At 43.5% G+C, this 26086-nt stretch overlaps 1 protein-coding gene across 1 annotated transcript in view; it reads right to left on the bottom strand.

Annotated features, from left to right (window-relative positions):
• Positions 1-23520, bottom strand: part of LOC107123385 (catenin alpha-3-like) — a gene marked incomplete at its 5' end in the record, with an annotated part of 139269 nt that extends 115749 nt beyond the window's left edge. Inside the window, 2 exons of the mRNA XM_015426626.1 lie at positions 22742-22834; positions 23503-23520. Coding sequence (XP_015282112.1) covers positions 22742-22834; positions 23503-23520 — 111 coding nt within the window. The remainder of the gene's footprint in view (positions 1-22741; positions 22835-23502) is intronic.
• Positions 23521-26086: the final 2566 nt, after the last annotated feature.

Genomic DNA, 26086 nt, shown 5'->3' with positions numbered 1-26086 from the left:
AAGAAAAAAAAATCTTTAACATTACCGATCAGCTGCAGTGAGATCTGGCCCCCAAAAATGACTTTATCCAAAAGTCCTGACTGTCCTACTAGATTTTCATCAAAGTTTGATACATGTTGGATGCTAATGTAGTACAGTAGTTAGAAAGGTACAGTAGAACTGGGGAGATCTGCATTCCAGAATTCCAACTCAGCCCCTAAATTCACATGGGCCAACCGTTTCATCCATCAGTAAAATACACTTCCACCCAACCTCTAATACCTATCTGCCAAGCAGAGTGGCTCTCCAGCATAAATATACAGACAGCTATCCTTGCACTAGAATACCTTCACCAATAATACATTCTTTTTTTTAAAGTATCTTCTCATTTTAAATTACTCCTCACAATAGTTTTAATGGCCAGTAGTTTACCACCGTACTGCTTGCCTTCAATGTAAACGACATGCAAACGAAGTAAATTGGAGACATCTTGTGCAGTTTTGCTGATGCTGTGCCCTGCCCATTGTGAAGAAACCCTCTTCTCTCAAATGTGTAGTTTTCTCATTAAAGCCAGCAATTATTTAATAATAATGGTGTTACCATGGTCATTCCAATATTCTTTCTGTGAGGGCTCTCTTTAAAAAAAAGACACATTAAACTATGCTGATTAAAAAGAAATGAGTAGAGATTTGTTCAAAACAGGGAAATCAGAGAAAAACTTTCCAACACAAAAAGTACTCTTAACGTTTTGAAATAAAAGGACAAAAGAGAGACAGAAATAGCTGTGATGGGCTTTTGCTGGACAATGTTTTCAGGGAATTTTTTTCATGATCAAGGCCATTAAGGAGATAGCTACAAGAGAGCTTAAAACCATGTTGCCATAATAAAATACTATAATAAAAATAAATATATCAGTGTTTTAAATTTGATCAGCAGTTACAGCTGGGAGAGGGATTGTTTGTTTTATGGAATTATCCTTGCCTGACAAATATTTTTTTAAAAAGACTGACCACAAAGACTGTGGGGTATATTTAGAATTAATTTTCTAGACAATACTCACAACTTATGAAACAACAATGTATATATTTGGTAAATTAGGGTACCACAAATTACAGGTTAATTATAGAAACACTTTTCTTCTATACTTCAGAGCTCTCTATTAATGAAAAGCCCAGCAAAATACCAGTAACCTTATCTGAAACCAGTGGTAATTATCACTTACTGGGGGGATTTCTGTCAGCTGCAATGGGACTTTCTTGCCTCCACCATCTTGCAGCAGCCCAAAATGCTGCTCCGGGAGGCAGGGAAAGGCAGGGGACTCCCAGGAACAGCATGAGGAGGAAGTCAAGGTCTGCAGAGGAAGGGGAAATTACAGAACCCCGCCTCTTCCATTAGCAGAACTCTCCCACTGGATCCAACCTGTGCATTCATAGGAACCTTGAGTTTCTAAAAAGCTTATTAGGAGTTCCTTGATGAGAAAAATAGTAATGATGAAAAAATGTATTTGCAGTTACCAGTCAGCTCCACCAATGACGAAGTGTTGTGATCTTCTAAAGTCCTGTTCATTCAGTAAGGTAAAGGTAAAGGTCCCCTTGCTCGAAAGCCAGTCGAGTCCGACTCTAGGGTTGCGGTGCTCATCTCCGTTTCAAAGCCGAAGAGCCAGTGCTGTCCGAAGATGTTTCCGTGGTCATGTGGCTGGCATGACTAAACGCCAAGGCGCACGGTACGCTGTTACCTTCCCACCAAAGTGGTACCTATTTATCTACTTGCAATTTCTTGCTTTCGAACTGCTACGTTGGCAGGAGCTGGAACTAGAGACAGGAGCTCACTCTGTCATGCGGCGCAGTTGGGTCTCGAACTGCTGAACTACTGACCTTTCACAGCCTGCAGTTCAGCGTCTACCCACTTGAGCCACCGCAGCTCCCGTTCATTCAGTAGGACAGCTAAATCCAATGCCTTTGACTTGTTGTTGCAACAAAGACAAGCCATTTGTCACAGGCAAGTACTACTGAGCATGCTCCCAGCTCTCAACGCGAATAGAACAAGCACCACAGTTTCATTTAGCTATGCAATGATATTGTACCTTGGCTGTAAGCTTCTTTCATGTCATGTTCATCATATGCTACTCGTCTAAGTATTATGTTTCCTAGCTGGAAGCACTAACTGCTGGGGATAGGTCGGAGCAGTGTCCATTTCATTTGCAGTCAGGTCTCTGGCATGGGGAGCTTCCCTGGATAGAACTCATATGGTGTAGAAGCTTTCCAAAGCCAGACTCTCCACATGGCCCCAGCGCAAGAAAATAAGAACAGAAAATGGTTCTTCAATGGAAGATTGACAGTCTTCTTGGATAACTCATCTGCTTTGGACCCTTTTCAGTCTATAGGGCAATCTATGGGACAGAGATGGCATGGTGGCTGTTTAGAGGCAGGGGGTGTGCATTGGACTGCTTCCTCATGGACCATACTGAAAGGGTTACTGTTGCAGAGCAGTTGTCATCAGTGTGGGATCTATCCTGTGGAGTTCTACACAGTGCAATCCTATTCCCAATACTTTGAAGCCCTTAAAACAAATCATTTATTGTTTTGGGATTGGCTGTCATCAATATGCTGATGACACCCAGCTCTATATTTCCTGTCCAGATCTCCTGTTGCTGTAGTAGAGGTCCTGAATTGCTGCCTGTCTGCTGTGGTAAAATGGCTAAAAGTGTGTGTGTGGGGGGGGATGAAACTAAATCCTGACGATAGCAGTAATGCTGGTTGAGAAGGTGGAGAACTTGAAGGACATTTTGCTTCCCACCTTCGATGCAGTTCATTTAATCTTTGTGGAGTCGGCTATGAGTCTAGAGGTTAAACTGGATCCAGCATTACTGGAGAAGCAAGTCAATGCAGATACAAAATAATCTTTCAGTTGAGCCCAGAAAATGTCCCCCTGCCTTGACTTGGCTGATCTAGCCACCTGGATCCACACCATGGTATAATCAAAACTAGCCAATTGTAATGCACTCTAAATAGGTCTCCCCTCAAAGTCAACTTGGAAACTCCATTGGGTATAGAAGGCCACAGCTCAGTTATTATCAGGAGCTATGCAGAGTGTGCATTATTGTTCCTGTTCTGCAGTCATTCTATTGGCTACTCATCAGTTAGAAGATACAGTTCAAGGTATTCACTATGACTAGGAGTATGCAAACACACACACAGAGTATTTTTGGGGTTTGGGTATATTGAATCCAAAAAATATTGTTATTTCCCAATATTCCTGAATCCCAATACTGGTATGGTATACGGATTCAGTAAATATTCAGGAAAGCCAATTTTTTTCAGCTCCATTATACCCTATGGGGACCATTATAGTCAATGGTCCTCATAGGCTATAATGCAGAATCGAGCTAGGAGTATCTGGGGCTCTGGGGGGTGTTGGGGGTTCAATTCTATGGGCCCCAGAAGAAGGTGCCCCCATCCGCCATTGTTTCCAATGGAGGGGGAAAAGGCATTTAAAGGGAACGCCATCCCTTTAAATGTTTTTGCAAACCACAGCTGAAGTCTGAAGGCATTTAAAAGGCTTGCAGTCTCTTTAAATGCCTTCTTCGAATGGTGAGTTCACCTGGAAGATGTTTAAAGGGACTGTGAGCCCTTTAAATGCCTTTTGGGTGAACTCACCACAGCTTGGAGAAGGCATTTAAAGGGACAGCAATCCTTTAAGTTCGACTATCTGGCAGCCCCAAAAATCTCAAAAATATTTGGGAATTTGGGAGCTTGGCAATTTCAGATAGCTGAAACTGACCCCCGTTTGGCAACCAGCTTAAAAAATTCTTGAAGAATACCAATAAGGTATTTTTCAGCTCAGTTTATACTACATGCACACCCCTAGCTATGACATGCAAAGCACTTCATGGCCTTGGACCTTCATATCTACAGGATTACCTCTCCCCCTATACTACCCTGCATATGAGAAAGATGGAAAGATCAACAACTGAACATACATGTGCATTCTCTGTTGTGGCCCCACCTTAGTGAATGGCCCGCTGATGAGATCAGGAAGGCTCCCATTTTCCTGGCATGCAAAACTGAATTATTCAAGAGAGCATTTTTACACAGGTAACAGGGCTATACTATAATGGAATGGTTCAGAAAGATGCTTTAATGAAGGGAGAGGGACTGTGGACTATACTACTGTGTATAGTACACACTATCTGTTGGTGTATGCATTGTCTGTACTTTCTGCGTTGTTGAACATGTCATGTTAAAATGTATGCTTTGGTTCAGCTTTGCTTCAGATTTTTGCAAACCTAATCTTATTGCATTGCTTATCGGATGCCCCATTCTCTTGATTGTATTGATGTACACTGTGTAATCTGCCTTGAGTTTCAGTGAGAAAGGGGTGGGCTACAAATAATACAAGCAGAATGAGTTGGAAGAGAGGACTGGCTCAATATCTGGTAAGAAAGGAACCAAGAGAGGGGAAGAAAGCAAAAAGACTGTACTAAAATACAACTGTTTGAGTTCAAAGATCAGTCAGGGATCTATTTCAGCCAATATTTCATTAGTGATGTTATGGGCAGCTGATGAAATACATTGCATTGATTTGTTACATTGATAACAAATTGGAAGGCGCCATTAAACAAAGATAAGGCTCAGGAAGTTTTACAGGAGAAACCGTGACCTCAGGAACTAGAGGAACAAAAACTGAATAAAATTTAATGGTCCAGAGTACAAAATTATGCACTCAGGAACTCCAGTAACAAATATTTCTGTTCACCAGGGACTCGTGGGTTGGGAACCACTTAAGAATTAAGAGTCCAGGAGATCACAGCCAATTATAAGATGACCATAAACTGCCCAGATGACACAGCTGAAAGGAATGCAGTCCTCAGATATATGAGGTGCAATACTTCCAATGGAGAATATGAAAAAAGTGACATCGTACCAAGTGCCCCTATTCGGACATCTGTTTTGAGACTTCATCACTTATCTTCAAGAAAAAATAGACTGGGCAGCAGCAAGTTTCCAAAAGGGCAACTAGAGGGATCACATGAGTGGAGAGGTAGCAGAGGGTGAAGTTGCTGGACCTGACTCAAAGAATCATTCAACTAATTCTTTGTGCCCGTGGTTGTTTGGAGATTGTGCGTCTTGAGCAAGAACATACACATGTCCATGCCACAGAGCAAACCCCCTTCTGAACCTTCTGATCTAAAATCTTTATGCCCCCACCTTCCCCCATGGCTCAAGCAGGCCAATGATACATAATTTAAAACATCCAAGAAACAATAAAACCCCAATTCACCATCAACCTAATAAAATGACTGGCAACTTACACGCCATTGAAAGCTCTGGTGAATAAAATAACATGACCGCATCTCCTGAAAGTTTTCAAGGGTAGCACACACACCACCACCTCAGGGAGGTGTCTCTTTCCACAAAGTGGGAACCACCACCAAAGAAAGCCCTGGCCCTCGTTAATGCCAGGAGGGCATTAACTGTGGGAACACAATGAAGGTGGCAAGCTGAAGACTGTTTCTGATGCGCAGGGATATGTGGGTTCCAGGCTGTGAAGGGCTTTGAACGTCATATAACCAGCATCTACAATTGAACATGGGGGGAAAAACTGGCTGTCAATGGCGCTGTTTTATAATACAAAAGATGTCTTCCTAATGGCCAGCCCCTAACAACAACTAGGCTGCCACTTTCTGGACCAGCTGTAATTTTGGGGTCTTCAAGGGCAGCCCAACACAGAGCACATTACAGTAGCCCAGTCACAAGACTACAAAAGCATGGGTGACCATGGCCAGGTCAGCTGGGCATAAGAAAAGAGAAAGCTGGTGAAACAGGGCAGCCTACCGGCACCCAGGTGGAGGCAGATGTCTTCCTGATCTGGCTGGCTTCATTTTTCCCGGCGGTGAATGGGCTGTTGTTCCTGGTGCCTCGGCAATTCGGCTTCACCAACCTACTTTTCAAACAGCAAGGCTGGGTTCATGAGTGCCCCCCCCAACCTCTTAACCTGCTCTGCAAATGCCAACTCCATTCCTGTGGATCCAGTGGACTTGACCAACAGCTGGGAATGTGGAAATGGCAACAAGTCCAATGTTAAAACACAGATAAAACAACACTGGAGCAGCTCTTAATCTTGGCATAACTACTTAAGAATTCCGAGAGAGGGAAGCAGAACCCACCAGCAGAGGCATGTGCCTCCAGGTAGGGTGGAATGTACTGCAGAAGCAGGGGAGACACGGTCACTCAGTCCTCCCTCTGCTCAACACTATTAAAAAGTATTACCTGGGAATCGGTGTAAAATATGTATCTTTGTATGTATTCTAACATGACACTAAGAAATTATATTTAATCGAAGATTAAGAGAGTAACCCAAGATGTAATATATCCTTCTCCTAATTAGAACATTTGCCAAGTTCCTTTCAACACCACCCCAAATGGCCTTTGCTAAAATATATTCCTGTCCTTAGGAGACATGTTTGAACAGCACAGGTTTGGCTTGCATCATATGCCCATGTTTTCTGACTGTGGGTGTCCTGGTGGCCACTAGGCACTGGGCTGGGTAGCAAAGCTCAGGTGCAAGCAAGGCAAAGGCACAATCTGGCTTGGCATGGTCAGAGTTCAGTTCCTAGGTCATACACGGAGTCAGCAACAGGAGCAGGTTCAGGACAAATCCAAAAGTTGAGGCCCAGATACAGTCCAAAGAGTCAAAGTCACGAGTCAGAGACAGGATCTGTGGTGCCGAAGTCAGGAGTAATGTTAACGTGTTGCTTCCACAGTCAGTCTCTCCCTATCTTCACCCTTTATGGCCAAGATGCTCATCTTGCAGCTGGGCCGCATCATGCAGGTGCATGCATACTCCTCCTTACTAAATCCAGGTGTCTCTGAGCTGCGGCCGCATCATGCAGGTGCATGCATACTCCCTCCTTACTAACTAAATCCAGGTGTCTCTGAGCTGTTAACCATGCACACCGCCTTCTTTCCAGCATCTCACGGTGGGCCATCCTCCATCTATACTCCAGTGGTTCTGGAGATGAGGGAGGTGAGATGGATGGTGGGACACTATCTGGTTCTGAGCCATGGGACTGAACAGCTGAGAAACTACTGTCATACGGTGGGACACTATCTGGTTCTGAGCCATGGTCACAGTAGCTTTCTGCAGTAGGTCATCTGCACGTGACTGCAAGCTGGGAACTCCTTCATTTTCCCCTTCCACAGAGTCCTCTGCCTCTTAGGGTTGGTTGGGCCTGGCTGATCCACAACTGTGACAGTTGAATGTTCAACAGTCTGTTTGGCCCTCATACAAACAGCTCAAACATGTCCACCATAGAACTGCTGCCTCGGTGCATTTGTAGAAATGCATTCTTTTGGGGGAGGGGTTACCACAGTGGCACTGTGGCCAGCATAAACATCACACACTTGCCACCCACAAACTATTACATTAAATATATATATATGCACAAGTACTGGTCCAAAGTCCATCTCTTTGTGTCCTTCTGAGATAACTGCTGCTGATCTCTCCAGATCTAGAGAAGTTCTAGCATGTCTATTCTCACACAGTCTCATAGGAGTTGCATTTTATTCCCACTCCACCACTAAACCTGGCCTGACTAGCCCAGGATAGCTGGTTCTTATCAGATGTCGGAAACTAAGCAGGGTCAGCTGTGGTAAGGATTTGGATGGGAGACCACAAGGAAATATAGGGTTGCTCCCCAGAGGCAGGCAATGACAAACCACCCCTGTGTATCTCTTGTCTTGAAAACCCTATGGGGTTGCCATAAGTTGGCTGCAACTTTGGCAGCAATTTACACACCTATCAGTTTAAAAAGCATGTCTTTAAAAATTTTCAGCTGTAAAAGTAACAAACAGATGTCTTGTGCACTGAGTGCTCTAAGCATTTTAATAATGTAACCACATCCCTGAAGGTGGAGATTGATGGATCGTCCTACTGTCCAGGATCAAAAACAGTGAAGTGAAACTTACCTTAAGAAGCGAATTGGCTCAGTGTTCAAGTTAGGTGGCAAACGGTAACAACGCAATGAACAGATCTGAGGCTCGTGTCACACATACAACGTGGCCATCGGACACAGTACGTTTGTCTGGTGATCGGCTTACAGTGAAAGTCTCAGATTCTCGCCTAGTCCCGAGCACCTTTCCTTGATTAGGAGGAACCACTTTGCTTTCTGTGGCACCAGCTTCCAATAAGGAAGCATAAGACTGCAACAGCAATAGCAAAAAACATCCGTCAAACGTTTCCCCCCACTTCTCCATAATGTCATTTCCATATTTATAGCACTAACCCAAAGACTATGGGTAGGTACCTTTAATTAATATCCTTATAGAAAGGCTGTAAATGGTACTTCGAAAAATGTTGACATTGTTAGAGATACTAACATCTGTTTTGTCAGTATTAAGGCAGATGGCGAACAGTTCTGATTCCTTCTTTTACCCTATTATTTCTACCCTTGTTCAATTCTCAGCACATTAGAAAATAATATTAGACAGGGGGAAAAGAGGAAGAAATCTGTCCACCCCGCATACACATCAGCAGATTCAAGATGCATAAATAGTCTGATCATTTCAATTACTTTGATGAACACTATTTATGACATCAGCCTCTAGGGGGAAAAGAACCAAATGGATACCTGGCATTCAGTAAAATAAAGTAAATATAATACACAGGAAATTGAGGTACTTTAAGCTCTCATTTGGTCACCAAATGAGAAGGGAGCAAAGACCCTGATGCTGGGAAAGATTGAAGGTCAAAGAAGACGGGGACGGCAAAGGATGAGATGGTTAGACAGTGTCATAGATGCAACGAACATGAAATTGAGCCAACTTCAGAGGACGGTGGAAGACAGGAAGGCCTGGCGTGATCTGGTCCATGGGGTCGCAAAGAGTCAGACTCGACTGTGCAACTGAACAACAAACAAAGCTCCAGAAATCCATAGTGTAACAAACAGATGTTTGAACTCTGTATTACCTAAAAATCAACATATTGGAGGAATAATTTCGCAGGCTCACACAAATTCCAAACGGTAGCTTTTGTACAGAAGATGTTTGTAATTTTGAAAGTATAATTATGCTTTCAGAAAGGATGAATCAATACATATAAGCACTAAAGTAGGCAAAACAATTCATAGTTCAATAGGGACTAGGAGCAAAGCAAATTAAAGAAATTGCAACCCAAAGAAAGATGGGGGACAGGATTTGATGTTAATGAAACATTCATGAATCTATAAGCTTTTCAAGCAAATGACACTATTTTTATTTAATTCTTCAATGAAGTTTTTGTACGAGTGGCACAAATGGCTTTGTTTGTGGTGCTATTTCCCAGCCCCAGTAGAGGTGAATACTGAATGTAGATAAAGGATGTAGCAAAGTTTCCTTTGCTCGGGCAAACCCTGGGATCCAAACAGCAATCTTTGACAGCTGCCCATGAGAACAGTTTCACAAAACCAGCTCTTCAAGTGTATTTGAACTTTCTCACATAAAAAACAACTAGCATTATCAGTCATGGAAACTAAGCATATTTAAATTATATATCATATTTAGACCCCACTATCAAGTGTGCTTGCTCTCTCTCTTACTGGTTCACATATTATATAGTAGGCAGACTAGGGGCGATTTCGCACTAGAGCTGCCTTGCGGCTTAGCCGCCGTTTGCCCCGACACTATTTGTCAATTTCACACCCGAGGCTGCGGGGCTGCATTTGACCCACAGCTTCGTCCAATTTCCTCCGCAGTTTCGTGATCCTCAAAAACCATGATCACGAAACTGCGGAGGAAATTGGGCGAAGCCGCGAGTCAAAATGCAGCCCCGCAGCTTCGGGTGTGAAATTGACATATTTATGTCAGGGCAAACGGCGGCTGTGCCGCGAGGCAGCTCTAGTGTGAAATCGCCCTAGGTGTGGGATTCCCCCCACTCTGTGTCAGACATACCACAATTCCATGTGAGTTGGCCTGTCAGGGAAACCCCATGCGTAACCAGGGAACAAATGGACTTCCCCAAATATCCCCCTAACTTTTTCATGACTCTAACTCCTTTCTCATACAGTGTGGCAATCCCAGAACAGACGTGTATTCCCCGTAATGCATGAATCTATGGAAGCCCCTTACCAACTCTATAAAATAAGAGCCAAGAAAGGACTCTGTGTTGGTGCTTAGCAGCTGCTGAAAGGCTGCCTGTAGCTATTGTTTGCCCTGCAGGAAGAAACACACAGGCAACAAATAGGAAATGTGTAATTTTCTTTCTTATGAGGCAAAAAGCAGCCCCAGGAGGTCATTTCAGATCAGAGGAGCACCATAAGAGAACAGTGTTAAAATACCTCTCCTTTACCACAGACCTGAATTGAGGTTTCCTACAATTTCTGTTTATCAATTAAAATGATAAGGAGTTTCATTCGTGGAGCTCTCAGCATCTCATTCAGTTGGTCCTAAAGTTAGCCTGTGATGCAGGGCCCATTGAGTTATAATGACAGCTCCCTCTTAAACGTGGCTGAGAGATCAGGAGCCAGCTCCAGGAAAGCCTCTGGCTCCACCTTCCTCTGCTTCCCTTCTCAGAATGACACTCCTGCCTCTCTCTACCCCCATCATAACTACAGAAATATCGGCACGGCCATGGTGAAGCACAATCAGGTCCAACACCTGCTGCAACTAAAGGTGGAGGCGATTTGCTGTTGAGAGGGGAGGTGGTAGGAGAGGACATGGATTCTTGAGTTTGGCTTCCAACTCTTTATCAAGGTTGAGAAAGAGGTCACATGGCATCTGTTTCATGACTGAGGGGCTGGGAGGTGAATCTAATTTTTCCTCTATTCAAACCCAAAATCCCAACCAGGTTTCAACCAAATGTCCACGCCCCACTCTAAGATGGGTTGCATCAACAGCACCACGATAATTTGTCTTTGTTACTGTTGAGTCCTGGAACCGCCACCAGGCAGTAGCCAGGAGAGCAGAGCTTGATTCCCAAAAAGAACAATAGGGACTAGGCTCCTAAGGTACACTAGGGGAACCAATAGAAACCTTGGCAGGAGATTGAAACCCCCCAATGGAATCTAAGGGTGTTCCCTTGGTAATGTATATGGTTGGCCACTTGGCCGTTTGTTGTTGTTCTAAGTGTGAAAGTACTGAGTAAACACGTGTTTCTTATGTCGTAGTCTGAGTCGTGATGTATCAAACCGAGTACTTTTCAGTTACTGTTTAGATTTTTTTTTAAGAAGACCAGATTGGGGATAGAGAGAGAGAGGATGAAAGAGGAGGAGATAAAACATGGACACAGAGTAACAAATCAGATAATGTTTACGCTGATCTTAGCCAAAAGGCCGAGAAGATTGCCCTTCGGGTTAGAGTTAAAGTTGGATCCTTTATTTTTATTTTTTAAAAATATATTTGCTGTACTACACCACTCTGGCTTTTGCCCCAATTACTAGTAAAGGTAAAGGTTCCCTTGCTCGAAAGCCAATCGAATCCGACTCTAGGGTTGCGGTGCTCATCTCCGTTTCAAAGCCGAAGAGACAGCGCTGTCCAAAGACGTTTCCGTGGTCATGTGGCCGGCATGACTACTGACCTTCCACAGCCCCAATTAGTACCCCAGTACAAAAAGGAACAGTTATTATAAACATCTGTCATTATTGAGATCATGTAGAAGGGAAGTGGCACCAACATTAAGGGCAAGGGTAATCACCATCATTTGAAGGAAAAAGCCTGGTGCTTCAGATGTACTGTAGTGGAGGGGAGCCCCCAAATCAGACTACCTAAACTGGTCATTTTACTCTGCAAAGACTAAAGCGAAACTGTACACCATTTTAGACAGTTTTCTGAACAATATGCATATTATAAAAAATGAAAATGTGTATCAAAATTTATCAGGATAAGAATGGGACCAGCAAATTAATGAAAGCTGCAGTTGGATTATGGTAAATCTGCTTGGTTAAAAATCATAGCATCAAATTATTTTACATTTCTTCATCAGTTCACGACTTTCCCCTCTGCTTCTTTGCAGCAATAAATGTCATTCTATCACCCCTCCAGCACGTTGACCAAGTAGGTTTCATAATATTCTGAAAACGATAAAGTAAGGTTGTGACTGGTGTTTTAATTGTCACACACTATTAGACTGTAATGTTAAAAATAATTACAGCACACAGAGCTCAAAAGCAGAGAGACAAATGACATTAAGAAAAAACATTAGTGTACATGAACATGCAGCATATTTATCCTTTTTTAATGCAACACCAAATGCATGGATTAAAAAAAGAGAAATGGTTGTTCTTATATGCCAATGTATTAAAGAGCCAGCATTTCAACAAGATGGCAACAAGAAGTAAAATCCCAATGACTGCCTGCATTTGAAGGCCATGCATCAAAAATATCATGGTTCTCAAACTGTGGAATGGGCACCATGTTGGGTGGTGCAAGAGACCTTCAAGGGACATAAAGGATTGCCAGATTGTGCCTTAGTGGCTAAAGGGTTTTCCTTGGCTGAGTGGCTGGCCAGTGGCATGCTAACAAGGGGTGGAAGCTAGTTGGTATTAGGGCTGCCAGACCCCCCAGTTCCTCAGGGGTTTCTCAAATTGGGGGGGGGGCTTTTTCCTGCTGCCAGCCAGCTGGCCAGCAGGGGGGAAGCCCCACCACCAAGCTGGACCACCAGGCCTCCCCCCCTCGCAGGGGGGAAGCCCCACCACCAAGCTGGACCACCAGGCCTCCCCCCCCTCTTCACAGCAGCATTTAAAGCCCCAAATTCGGGGCTCAGAGCACAGCAGGATTGCGTGGCCTCTCCCCCTTCCCAGCAGCGTTTAAAGCCCTTTAAATGCAGCTGGGGAGAGGAGGGGCCATGCAGCTGTGCTCTGAACCCCAAATTCAGGGCTCAAAGTGCAGCAGGCTTGCACGCCCCCCCCCCCGCTCCTAGCTGCATTTAAATAGACCTTTCAATGCTGCTGGGGAGAGGTGGGGGCCACTGCTCCCCAACGTGATGATGTCATTTCTGTGTGACATCATCACATTGGGGACATCCCCACCCCCTCCAGTAACACCCTCCAAAGTCCCCCGCTGGGGACTTTGAGGGCCCTGGCAACCCTAGTTGGTATAGATCAGTAGGGAGTATTGCTAAGAAAGTGACCTGTCGTACCAACCATTTTTTTTCCTTCAAGCGCCGCCCGCCCAACAGAGTTCCACTAAGAAATTTGTCAGCCTTTCCAACTGCACAGATTCAGAGAGCAATCCCTCCCAAGCATTCCCCTGTTTCTGCTTCCGCCACGGTACGGTTGCTTTTTATCATGCTCCCACATTGGCAGGGCTGCAGCCCAGTAGAGATCCATCTGGAGGTAGTCAGTTTTCACCTTTCAGGAGCAGCTCCGGGAGAAGCCTGAGAGGCTACAGATGGAAGGGAAATCTTAGGAAGCCTGGATGCGCCTTAGGAAGCTCCTCCTGCTGTACTTTGATTCTTGCCCTCTCCAGAGAACACATAAAGTACAGCCCACTGTGAAGGAGTTCAAATAAATAAGCAAAACAATGCCATATATTATTGTATATGAAACATTTTACAAGAGTTGTGGGTTGAGAATGTCTGTGAATGCAGTCCAAGGACTCATGAATTTCAGCACTGCTGTACATCAAGCTATAAGTACGTCATTATGTTAAAGCAAACTGAGCATACATTTGGCAATAGCAAATCCTGCCTTGCTAGTTTCTAACCAAAGTAGAATGAAGTAGAATGCAGTCCTGAATTAATTCACTTTAGAGTAGTAAGTCTCATAAATGTTACAGGATTCATTTCTGGATAAATATGAATAAGATTGGACTGCAAGCCATGCATGTTTTCTAACACCTCTACCAGGCTGAGATCATGCGGGAGGTCTCATGTGATCCTTACTTCCCGTGCCAATTCTCTGACAAAGCTGGCATCAGAAACAGCTGAGTTCTCAAACCTTCACATAACCTCAGGGTCTCTTTTTATTACGTTTCTATGTAAATGCACAAAAACAAGCAATGCACAACAACAAACCAATTAGAAAATAAAAAATTACACTAAACCAGCTCAGGATAACACCCAGGACCATTGTTGAACTCCATAGGCCTTTATGCCAGTCACAGAATTGTTCACTTGTGGTCACACAAGAATTCTATAATGCCAAAACGTATTCATTAAATGGTCCTTATTATACAACACTGCTAATAACTGTGAATGTACGTTTGCCCATGGCTTGATATTATTTCTAGTACTTGATGCATTTTCTTTAGTCCACCACAAAATGCTGTGTAAGTACTATTCCCCACCCTAAACTTAATTCTACCAGCTAATTTATACTTTAACATTACAGGCCACATTTTATCAAGCCATTCTCCTTCCATGGGCTTTTATTATACATCCATTTTTTTGTTGCAATTAGCATAACACTTCAGCTGCTTACTGACCATTTATATATCAGTCTTCTGGATTTCTTTTTAATACAGCACTTTACATCATTTAATGAGTTAAGTGTTTTAAAATTATTAATGATTTAAGTGTTTTTTTAAAAAAACACTTAGGTAAAATTTAATACTCATAATTTCTTGAACCACCTTTGTATGAAAAAAGGACTCTATTTTCTCAGTATTTATGCTTGGCCACTGAATGAGATTATCCAAAGCTTTTATTAATTTAGTTATTTGTATCCTGCTTTTCTTTGTGATGGGGACCCTAAGCAGCTTACAACATCACTCTTCCCTCCTCCATTTTATTCTCACAACAACACTGTGAGGTAGATTAGGCTAAGAGAGAAAGGGTGGCCCACGGTCATCCTATGAGCTTTCATGGCACAATAGGGATTCGAATCCGTCTCTCCCAGATCCTAGTCCAATGCTCTAACCACTATGCAACATTGGCTTTGAAGTTGGATGTCACAGTTTTGTTAACTAAGCCTCCAGAAACTGTTATCTTGGGACAGTACCAAGATGCTGTGGCCAAGATAATTACGGGAAACAAGATGAAAGTGAATCCAATCGAGACAGAAGTAATGTTGATAGGAAATGTATATGGCAAAATAGGAGATAGGAAATCTTTCTCCTTGGTCCCTCTATTTCTCAACTCATCCATTCCTCCTTCCTCAGCCTCTCCATCCTTTTCTGAAATCCTTGTTTCTTAACCTACACCCTATACTGACTTCCTGCGTTTAACCACTCTCTCTCCTAACTAATCTAATTACCTGAGTTTGACACAAAATATATATATATAGCCTTGGATCCAGTGACTTTTTTCTCCTAAACTGGATTCAGTGGTTCCCCTGTGATGGCTTCCTCCAATGGAAAAAGTCATTCTCTAACTATTGGAGGAATTCTTCTTCCATTGGAGCAAGTCTTTCTCCATCAGGGAAGGATTAGCAGAAGGGAGTCCTTGGATCCCACTCAAAGGAATCAATCTCATGCATGGAAAATTTGCATCTAGTTGTACACTAGAATTCATGAATATGTTGGTTGCCAATATTCCAATCAAGTAGAATATTAGTACAGAATGTAATTTGCTTGTCTCCACCTTCACAATTATCAGTAATTTGCCTTGTGCACATAAATAATCTCCAAGCAAAAATCCTCTGAAGAACACACACACACACACACACGGTTCGTATTTATCTAATTTATGCTATGAAGACTTCTTCTTTTTTACTTTAAGAGGCGTATATTTTGTTCAGAAATACAGAACCTGCTGTTGTTGAAATGAACAGGACCTAAAAATTCAAGATCGTCTTTCATTTGGACTTCCACACCTTGCTTCCAAAACCAGACTTACAAGAAAGAAATTCATACACTGCACAATCCCTCCTTTAAAAAGAAAATATGAGGAATCAATGGCTATATCTAAAAAAGTGAATTATAGAAAAAGAAATTCCCCTCACCAGGACAACACTAGTGAAAAACCTCCGTCTGAGTTCCCTTCCACCTTTCTCTACCTGGCTCCTTCAAACATCTCCCACTTCTGTCCTTGAGGATACGGCCCTTGTCAACCTAGGGAGGGATTTTCAGGGCAACATATACAGCCTAGTCCTGTAAAAACTAGGCTTCATATTAAACTCCTCCTCCAATTAATATTTAATCAAAGTAAAATCGGCTTTTAAATATAAATGTCTTTTTTCAGGCCTGTGCATGAAGAACATCAACATATTTGCATATAAACATATAAAGCATATAAAACATATCTATCTATATATATAAAAGAAAGTCCCCTCACCGTAAAATCAACGCCCAGGCCAACCCCCTGGACCTAAAAGAACAAAATTCAGGGAGAGCACTCCTACCATGACGAAGGGTTTTTTAGAAATTCCATCCCTAAGGGTGTCAACAAGAGTACAATGTGCTCTCCCATTGCTTCCTTTGTGGCTGCCAGGTTGCTGCCTCCTTGCACCCCCCACTCTCTGATTGGTCAGCTGCAGAGCTCAGTGTTCTGAGGTTAAAAAAACAGTCACAGGAGACTGCAGAGAGCTAATGACAGTTGAGGAAATCAGGAATGGGCCAATTACCTGTGAGTTGCAGCAATTCTGCTGGCCCATCCTCCCCAATGGCTTCAAACATGCTCCCCCCACCTCCTACACCTGACAGGTGGCTGTCAGGTGCAGCAGTGGGTGTAGGAGAGGGGGTGGGATGCTTACAGCCATTGGGAAGGCTTGCTCAGCAGGATTGCTTTAGCACTGCTGCTGGCCCAGCCACCCCGATGCCTTTAAACACACTCCGCCCAACACCAGACAGGCAGGTGTCTGTCAGGTGTAGGAGCAAGGCCAACAGACGCTCTACTGTTTAAAAGTGTGATCAGCGAGCCTGTGATAATATAGCAGAATACACTGCAAAGCTCCATCACCTTGCTGAATCTGGGGATCTTCTATAAAGTTTGTTACGAGATTGGTTCATCTGTGGAGTTTAGGATGAGGCAATCCACCAGCGCCTGCTCTCTGAACAGAATCTGACTTTTGCTGCAGCTTCATGTGATGCCAGAGAAATTCGTACCAGGCACCCCACTGACACCCACATTCTCCAACAAACCCAGGAATCAGATGAGGAACAAGTACAGAGGCTCACATCTACATCAGTGGGATTACGTAAATCAAGTAATCCATTATATGCTTAACTGTGGCGGACGTAAATGAAGCGAATGCAGATTCAAGAAGGCTGAGTGTCACACTAGCCAAAAAGGGGTCATATAGAAAGAGTTTGTCAGTCAAGGCCAATCCCAGGAAAGAAGAAGAAGAAGAGATTGGATTTATACCCCGCCCTTCACTAGACATAAATGAAGCGAATGAAGATTCAAGAAGGCTGAGTGTCACACTAGCCAAAAAGGGGTCATATAGAAAGAGTTTGTCAGTCAAGGGCTAATCCCAGGAAACAGAGAGAGTGGAGGAAAGCTTCCTGGCTTCGAACAGCCCATAATTTGGAGGGTTCCCCTGAGGGAGAAGTACAAACATTATACTCCATTCAACATACTCATGCTGTTGAAGGGCAGTGCCCAGAAATGGTTGCCACTGTAGAGATAAATGGTCAGAAATGTGAAATGGAAGTTAACTCTGAAGCCAGATTAGGGTTGCCAGGTCTGAGTTGGGAAATGGGTTGGGAAATACCTGGAGAATTTGGTGGTGGAGCCTGAGGAAGGCAGGGTTTGGGGAGGGGAGGGGCTTCAAGGGGGTATAATGCCATGGAATCCACCTTTCAAAGTGGCCATTTTCTCCAGGTGAACTGATTTCTCTCACCTGGAGATCAGTTGCCATCCAAGGAGATCTCCAGCCACCACCTGGAGGTTTAGAATAAATAAATGGAAGTACAGCAAAGAGGGTATGTAACCACACAGCCAAAAACTGTAACACTGTCCCCCAAAATACTTGACATTTGATTCAAAACATTCTCATATCAACAGTGTAGTATTCTAAATAAGCATTCAGATCCATTCCAAAGAAACCGATGTAAATAGTTCAATACAGTTCAACAAATTCCTAACACTTAATAAATGTCCATAAAACTAAGAGGAGTAACAATTGATAGATGTCCACAAAACACAGTTGCTAAGAGGTATGGAGACAGACCGCCCAGGTTCCCATCCATTTCCTTTCAGGACTTTGTCAGGCCACCTCCAGTGATGGAGTACCAAGCTCTACATATTTCTCTTGACTGTATACAGCACTCTATATCTATTCCAACCAGCTTGGGCGCTCCATCTCCACACCTTCTAGCAACTGTGTTTTGTGGACATCTATCAATTGTTACTCCTCTTAGTTAATAAATGTCCACAGAACTAAGAGGAATTTGTTGAACTGTATTGGACTATTTACATTGGTGTCTTTGGGATGGATCTGAATGCTTATTTAGAGTACTACACTGTTAATATAAGAATGTTCTGTTATTAGAGAGTCAACATGGAATGTTTCCTTCAAGAGTTGATAAGTAGAAATTGATAAGAATTGTGATTGCTACACGCTTAGATAAAGCAATTCTTGTGAAACGGATTTGTTTATAATGTGTAGTATTCGTTACGTGTGAGTGATAACATAAGAGAATTTTCTATAGAATTACTACTGTAAATGATTTTGCAAACATACTCTTCATTATTTTCATCACGGATGTTGTGTTTGGATTTCCATAAACCAGTTGTTGTCTGTCTTAGGAGAAGGAATGTGTGAGCTGATTCCGCGAATGTGTGAGCTGATTCCAAGAAAAAGACCTCTGCATTAGGATGTGGTCTGTTGTTGATGTGGTCTGCGTTAGCATGAGGTTTGCCTGGTCAAGTCGTCAGGCAGTTGTTGGGAGATTAATAGGCATGGAAATAGCACATCCTGTTCCACCCTTTTCACTTGTAAAGCCTTAAACAACCAAGCTGAGGTGTGCAAGTTGACCTTGACACTTGAGCGAATGATGTGTTCCTTGGAACTGACACTGTTGTCCTCTTCTCCACATGTCTGCGAGAAGCAGTTAGGTACTAGGCATGAGGCCTGTCTCTGAAATAAGTGCTGGTGTATCTTCGGATGTAGGAAGCAGTTCAAGTGAATAACTGGAGGGTCGAAGGCCCTGCTCTCTGTTGTGCAACTTACCTGGCTGCTTCTTGCTCTGACTGAGGGCTGCTGGGAGCAGGGGGTGGGGCTTGTTGCATGTGCCCACCCCCTGGGCTCTTTACTGCTGGAGCTCCGCTCCTGTGCGCTCCTGCAGGAAATTACCCCTGGTTTTAACTACTTTCTTATATTGTTACTTTGTGATTGGTGACCTGTCCCAAGCCTGCTTGCGGGGAGGGTGGCATAAAACTCAAATTAAACAAACAAACAATAAACCTGGTTCTTCAGATTACAGTCCACCGCTCTTAACCATGACATGAAACTGGGTCTCAATGAGGGCACAGATTGTGAGTTGAGGAGGGCACAGACTGTGACAAAAGGCACGCCAACAACCATCTGAGAGATCAGCATGCAGGGGTAGGATGGGAGTCTCAGCCACTTGTGAACAGAGATGAAGAAGTACTGGGAATCAGTCCAGCTGAGAGGCACAGAGTACAAGAGACTGCACCGAAGACATACTTTGAGACAGAGGGGTAGGGGAAAGAAGCAGACAACTCACAGAGGTCACACCAGAATGTAAATACACTCAAAGTGGGCATGTTATCGAAAGACCAGCACACCTTAACAATTATATATAAAGTATTTAACTTTTTGTTCTTTTAAAAGGAAAGAGATGTAGAAATATGGGGAGTGGGTGGGGAGGGGACTGATTATATTGTAGTTCTTGGGAGGAGCCAGTGATTAGGCAACTGTTCCTCCTCAATTGGGGCCTGAGAAGAACGAGAGAAGGCCAAGACTATTCCAGGACCATCCTTCCAAATTACAGGGATCAAAATGTCAACTTTTGTGACTGCAGTGGACAGATTGTTTAGATCCTTGGAAGCTGTGATGTAGCTGTTTGCTATGGATCTGTCAGGCAGACCTTACCTTTGTTAGTCGCAAAAAAGGATCATAAAAGACTATAGAGAAGAAACTGGACCATAGCCTTAGGGATCAGTGTTCAAGGAGTGCATATTGTCTGTCCAGTGATACTGGAAGAGGTAGCATCTGAGTTCCCACATGTATTCACGGAGGTTTTAGGAGCTCACAAAGGGCCACCAGTTACTTTTCAAATGGATCTTGCCATAACACTTATTTGTTTCAGAAGAAGAAAAAGAGTGGGTTTTTTTACCTTGCTTTTCTCTACCCCAAGGAGTCTCAAAGTGGCTTACACTCACCTTAGCAGCTTACAATCACCTTCCCTTCCTCTCCCCACAACAGTCACCTTGTGAGGTAGGTGGGGCGGAGAGTGCTGAAAGAACTGTGATTGGCCCAAGGTCCCCCAGCAGGCTTCAGGTGCAGGAAGAGGGGGAAATCAAACCTGACTCTTCAGCTTAGAGTCCACCCCTCTTAAGCACACCACCACACTGGCTCAGAATGTTCTTTTTATCCTGAGGCCAAATACTGATGCAGAACTTGATTGGCTCATTGCACAAGGAGTTACTGAGCCAGTGTCTCACACAACCTGGGTCACCCCTATTGTTCCTGTCTTGACACTTAACAATAATGTACACATTTGTGAGGATTACAAATGTACTGTAAATAAGGCACTCAAGCAAGACCCATATCCAGTGCCTGACATAAACCAGTTATTGTCTGTCCTTGCAGGGGAAAAGATTTTTCCTAAACTTGACCTTGCTCAAAACTTATCCACAACTGATAGTGGATGACATGGCTGCAGAAACCCAAACCATTACTACACATAGAGGGGCTTTCCATGGGAATCATCTTCAGTTTGGAATCTCAGTGGCATCAGGAAATTTTCAGCACTTCGTGGAAACTCTGCTAGCAGGTATTTCTGGGGTTGTACCTTATTTCAATGATGTGTTAATCATGGCCCCCTCAAAAGAGCAACTCATGGATCATCTCCAAAAACGTCTGCAGAAGTTTGATCTCTCACAGTTAAGAAAGAGAAATGCCAGCTGGGAGTTTCCAGTGTCATTTTCCTGGGATACCAGATTGATGCAGCACAGGATAAGGGAAAGGAAATACGCAGTGCATGTGTACTCAGATTTAAGCAAGATCTTCAGACATTTCTAGGACTCTGGAATTTTTATCATGCTTTCTTAAAAAACAAACCCAGTATAGCAGAATCCCTTCATCGTTTGCTAGATAAAGGTGCTCAGTAGAAGTGGACTCACACACATGAAGAAGCATTTCCAAGTGTAAAGAAGTTACTGATTTCTAACTCTGGTCTTGTTCACTGTGATAAGCAGACACCTCTGTCCATTAGATGTCATGCCATGTGAAGCTGGGGCTATCCTCAGTCACAGATGGTACAGAGACACCAATTGCCTTTTATTCTAGAATAATGACCTCAACTGAAAGGAACTACACCCAGATTAATAAAGATGCTTTGGCTATTGTGAAAGGAGTTTAAAAAGATTCACGACTGAATGTATAGTTATGCTTTTGAAACCCAAACAAACCACAAGCCACTTCTTGGAATTTTCACTACAGACAAGCCAACGCCTGTCTTTTTGTTTCCTTTGTATGCAACACTGGATTATTATGCTGAATGCATACAATTACAAGCTCACATACAGGCCAGGGAAAGCAGTTGCAAAAGCGGGTGCATTAAACTGTCTACCTCTGCCGATACCTGACTGTGCCATTCCTCCACCAATGGAAGTCCCTTATGCTGGAATCAATGCCAGAATCCCCCTCTGCAGGCTGCACGGATTGCTAGGATGACATCAAAAGCTCTATCTTGGCATGTGTTCTCAATTGGGTATGGAGGGGTTGGCCCACAGAAAAACTGGCTGAAGTATTCAGGACATTTGCATACCATTAGAATGAATTGTTAGTTCATAAGGATTGTCTATTAGGAGAAACAGGGTGGTCATTACAGAAGCGGGACACTGAGTCATTCTAAGAACTCTACATGCAGCACACCCAGGCGTGGTTTGAATGAAGGCGCTGGGCAGAAGTTATGTGAATTAATTGGAGGAAGCCATCCAGATCCTGCCGGTAAGGATCACCCTCCATTGCAAGCAAGTGATCTTATTACTGAGTTACCTGCAGAAGAGGCTTCCTCTGCTGAGACCTGCCCTACAGTTGTAGTTAATCAAGAGGCCTTCAGCCAAACAGAACTGGGTGTTTGCTGTTGTTCCCCTACACAACAGTTCAATCTTTACCATTTCCAGATAAAGGATTTCAGGTTGCCAGGATAAGGGAAAACTTTCCTCTGCTTAAGAACCTGGAGAATCAGAGCAAACAGCACTGAGCTGGACGGACCAATGGTCTTACTCAATATAAGGCAGCTCCTTACGTTCCATGGTCATGCCTGCATGAGATCCGTTCCGCTTCTTTTAACTCCCACTGCCTAGTTCAGATCGCTCTGTATTTGAGCAGGCAAAAGGGACTTAAAGTACACAAGAGATAACCATAGATTTCCACTCTAAGAACTCACAATCTTCAGGGCAGGGAGAGATAAAGGAGGTGACGCCCGCAGAAAGGGATCCTCCTAACCCTTTCTAATGGGATTACACTGGACAGAGCACACAGCAGGACAAGGTAGCAAGGTGCCACTGCCAGGGAGACAAGGCATTCTCTGCAAACCGGAAGCTGTGCCGTTTTGTTAGAGACTCGCACATCATCTATTCCATTTTTGCAAATACAAGCAACTGATTCATTAATTATATAATACTTCCCCCTTTACACATAAACCTCCAAGGAGCAAGTTATACAAAACTGAAAATCACGGCTTGCACATTGCATGCGTATAAGGGAGCAATATACCTGGGGGCACAAAGTCTCCATTTGACTGGCTGCCGTTTGGACAATTTTAATTCCATCTTCATTCGTTGATAGCGAGCAAGCAAGATTAGCCACCTAGAGGGAGAAAAGACAAAATTGAAGCGTTTCTCCCCAATAGCCATACAGTTTCATTAGAAAGTTATTTTTGTGACTGAATGGAAGCACCCCTCCTTTGTGCAAGGCCTTCACTGCCCTTCAGTTCCAGACAATGTCCTCTATGGATTTAGAAGGGTGATATGCCAAGATGCCAATCACCAGTAGATTAGACATCTGTGGTCAACAGGAAATTGAGGCTGTCTGCCATTATCAGTTATACCGCTAGATTTATACTTTGCCTAAGGAGAAATATTTATTGCCATTTATTGCTAGAGTGACAGAAGGATGTGACCTAAAGAAAGTCTGTGTGCTGTTAAATAATGAGGAGAAATATGTCGCAGCTGTTTTTTTTGCTGTAACCACACAGAAGCTAAGGAGACCATTTAATCAGCCCCCTAACTTGCTGACATGAACGCCATGACACAGTCTGTCTGGATATTTTATTTTGATTTTTGATTTTGTGCTAGCATTTTAATCTATTTATTTATGCACTGCCATTAGGGCTTCTGGTCTAACAAACAAACATATTGACAGGGATGGAAATCATGAGCTGGATCCAAAGGTGGTTTTCCAACTGATGCCAAGTAACCTCAGTTCCTTAAGTGGGTGAATTTTGCCAATTCCCTCTCCTCCTGCAGCCTACTGACCTTCCCGAAACACAGCACCTGAGGGACAAGGGATCCTCATGAACAGTATGGGGGAGGGGGCAAAGTGGAACTCTACAGTGCACGGGGGAGCGAGCAAAAGGCAGCTCCCCCTACCCTATGGACAAGTTATTTTGTCTTGTTGAAACCAGGCCTCAGACCTGCAGCAGACTGCGTGTAGCAGAATGAGCCATACCTATTCAGACTGTGGGGGAGGTGGGGGTCATATTGTCAATGTTCCCCAATCTTAAAGCTCTCTGGAAATACATGAGGAGAATAAATTCTATCCTAGCCTTTGTTGTGCTATGTTAGCTTTCATCTTATGGGAATTATTAATGTATGGACATCTTGGGGGGGGGGGAACAGATCCTCCCCTCCAGTCTGAAGTGGTGCAGTCCACGCCACCTCCTCAGTGCTGTTGCCATCACAATCAGCTGTATGTGCAGACAGGCTGTTGAATGACTTATCTTTTTTTCTATGAAATGACCCCTGGTTATGCCAATTGCTTGCTAACAGCCAGGGAAGATTGCTTTGGTATTTCTTTAGTGAGTGCAGATCAAATGTTTCCTTTATAGAGGAGGATACCTGCACAAGGAGGTCTACGGCAAAAAAACGAGGAGTCTGGGTGTTTCACCAGAGCTAACTAAGGTTACAGCCACAGCTAGATTTATGTGCACGCTAAGTAAACCATAGGTTAAAGTCTTAGAGTATAAGTGGCTTCTAAGTGCAAAAAATGGCTAAAAAATACTAAATTACTGGTGGAGGGGCAGGGTGATGCTGTGAGGACTCTAAACTTGATGTTGTTTAGGACATCAGTCAGGACTTAATCAGGTCCTGGTCTTTTGGAGGATACGCTGCAGTTGAGGCTGTTTGGAAATCCTGTTAACATACCAATATTATAAAGATATCCTCATTCTCTACAGTTCACCTAATGACAAAGAAAGGCCCCGGTCACACGAGAGGTTTTGGGCCGGGAGAGGGATGGATTGGGGCCGCAGCAAACGGGCGCGATCCCACAGCAACATCTGAGAAGTGTGCCGCGCCCATTCCTGATCCGCCCCTCCCGCCCAAACCCCGCAGCAAAAAAGAACCACCTACCTAGGTGGTTCTTTCTGAAAGGCCGCATCAATGCCGGCCGTGGGATCGCCGGTGCGTCCTTCCGCCGGCGCATCCCCGCCCCCGACCGAACTGCGCATGCTTGCACATGCCCAGTTCGGCACCCTCCCCCTCCCGATCGTCTCTTCCTCCCCGGCATCTGATCGTGCCGGGAAGCAACGGCGCCGCGGCTCAGGGGATCGTGGGATCCCGCCACGGCGTCTCTTTTTTAGTGCGGCTTTTAAAAGCCGCACTTTGGCCGGTATTTTTCCCGCCATGTGGCAGGGACCAAAGAGAACTTTTAAGAGCCCATTTCTAGAATGTTCCATTGCTGAGTAGAGCTTCCTCCCTGTTTTGTAAAACTGAAAGCAACCCAAGAAAGATGTAGGGTGAGAGACTCCCAAACATTTAAAATTAAATGTTGTGCATTACAGACTGGAAGAAAGGTGCTCAGAACCTTAGAACCTCTGAGCATGCCACATGTGAGCAATTTTGTATGCTTTCTTTAATGAGGAGTCTACTCAAATTGACTGCAAAGGAAGAGAGAAATCAGCATTTCACAGAGTTACAGTCTATTAGTCTGAGGATTATTTTAAAATATATCACACAGTCATTTGGTTTTCCCTGCTGCCTTCTACATCTTGCCTAATCCAACAGTCTTAAATATTACAGAGTGTCACACTTGAAGAGGACGTACCACCAACGCATGAACGGAGGAGCCTTTTAGATACAAGTGTGGTATACTGAAGCATTCCTTTTATATCCCTTCAACATTTTGCCTTGCTTTAGTTTGGGGTGGGGGGAGACCTTTATCTATAGAAAGTCTGTCAACTGCTGTCAAACAAAATGTTTTTTAGCTTATCACAAACTGCTCAGATAATTTACTGGAGAGGGGTAGGAAATGAATGCTAGCAATGCATGCTGAACCTGCCAAAATGCAATTATAGCTTCAGAACATCTTCTGTGCAGATTGCTAGTATCTTTAATTATTGTTAAATTTTGAAAGAATATCTCATGCATAATCATTCCCCTCTATCGCGATTCACTAATGATCCCATTAGGGATACAATCAAGAGGTAAAGAGCTTAATTACTTGCCCTACAAGATTTAGGTATTATAAACAGGAGAACAGTAGGATGAAGTAATTCATTTTGGCAACTGTAAACTATCACTTTTACACCACTGGGCATCCTATCTAGACTCCTCATAAATCCTTCCTTCCTTCCTTCCTTCCTTCCTTCCTTCCTTCCTTCCTTCCTTCCTTCCTTTCTTGGTGAAATTAAGGACTTTGTAATGAATGAACGGTATTATTGCCTGATATTGTTACAGCAAATAAGATCATTTAAATAAGAAATCCAATCAGGACGGGAATAATACAATACAATTGAAGATTTCTGAGGAAAAGCTAGGTAATATTTAAGGTTCATTGAGAGATTTGGCAAAGAGTAGGTCATAAATTCACAGGCAAGCCTTTTTGGCTTGAAATAGGAGC

The sequence above is a fragment of the Gekko japonicus genome, unplaced genomic scaffold (assembly GCF_001447785.1).
Source record: "Gekko japonicus isolate JY-2015 unplaced genomic scaffold, Gekko_japonicus_V1.1 scaffold1931, whole genome shotgun sequence".
Classification (NCBI taxonomy): Eukaryota; Metazoa; Chordata; class Lepidosauria; order Squamata; family Gekkonidae; genus Gekko; species Gekko japonicus.
The sequence above is the reverse complement of the archived record's forward strand: the minus strand, read 5'-3'. Positions and strand labels throughout refer to the sequence as shown.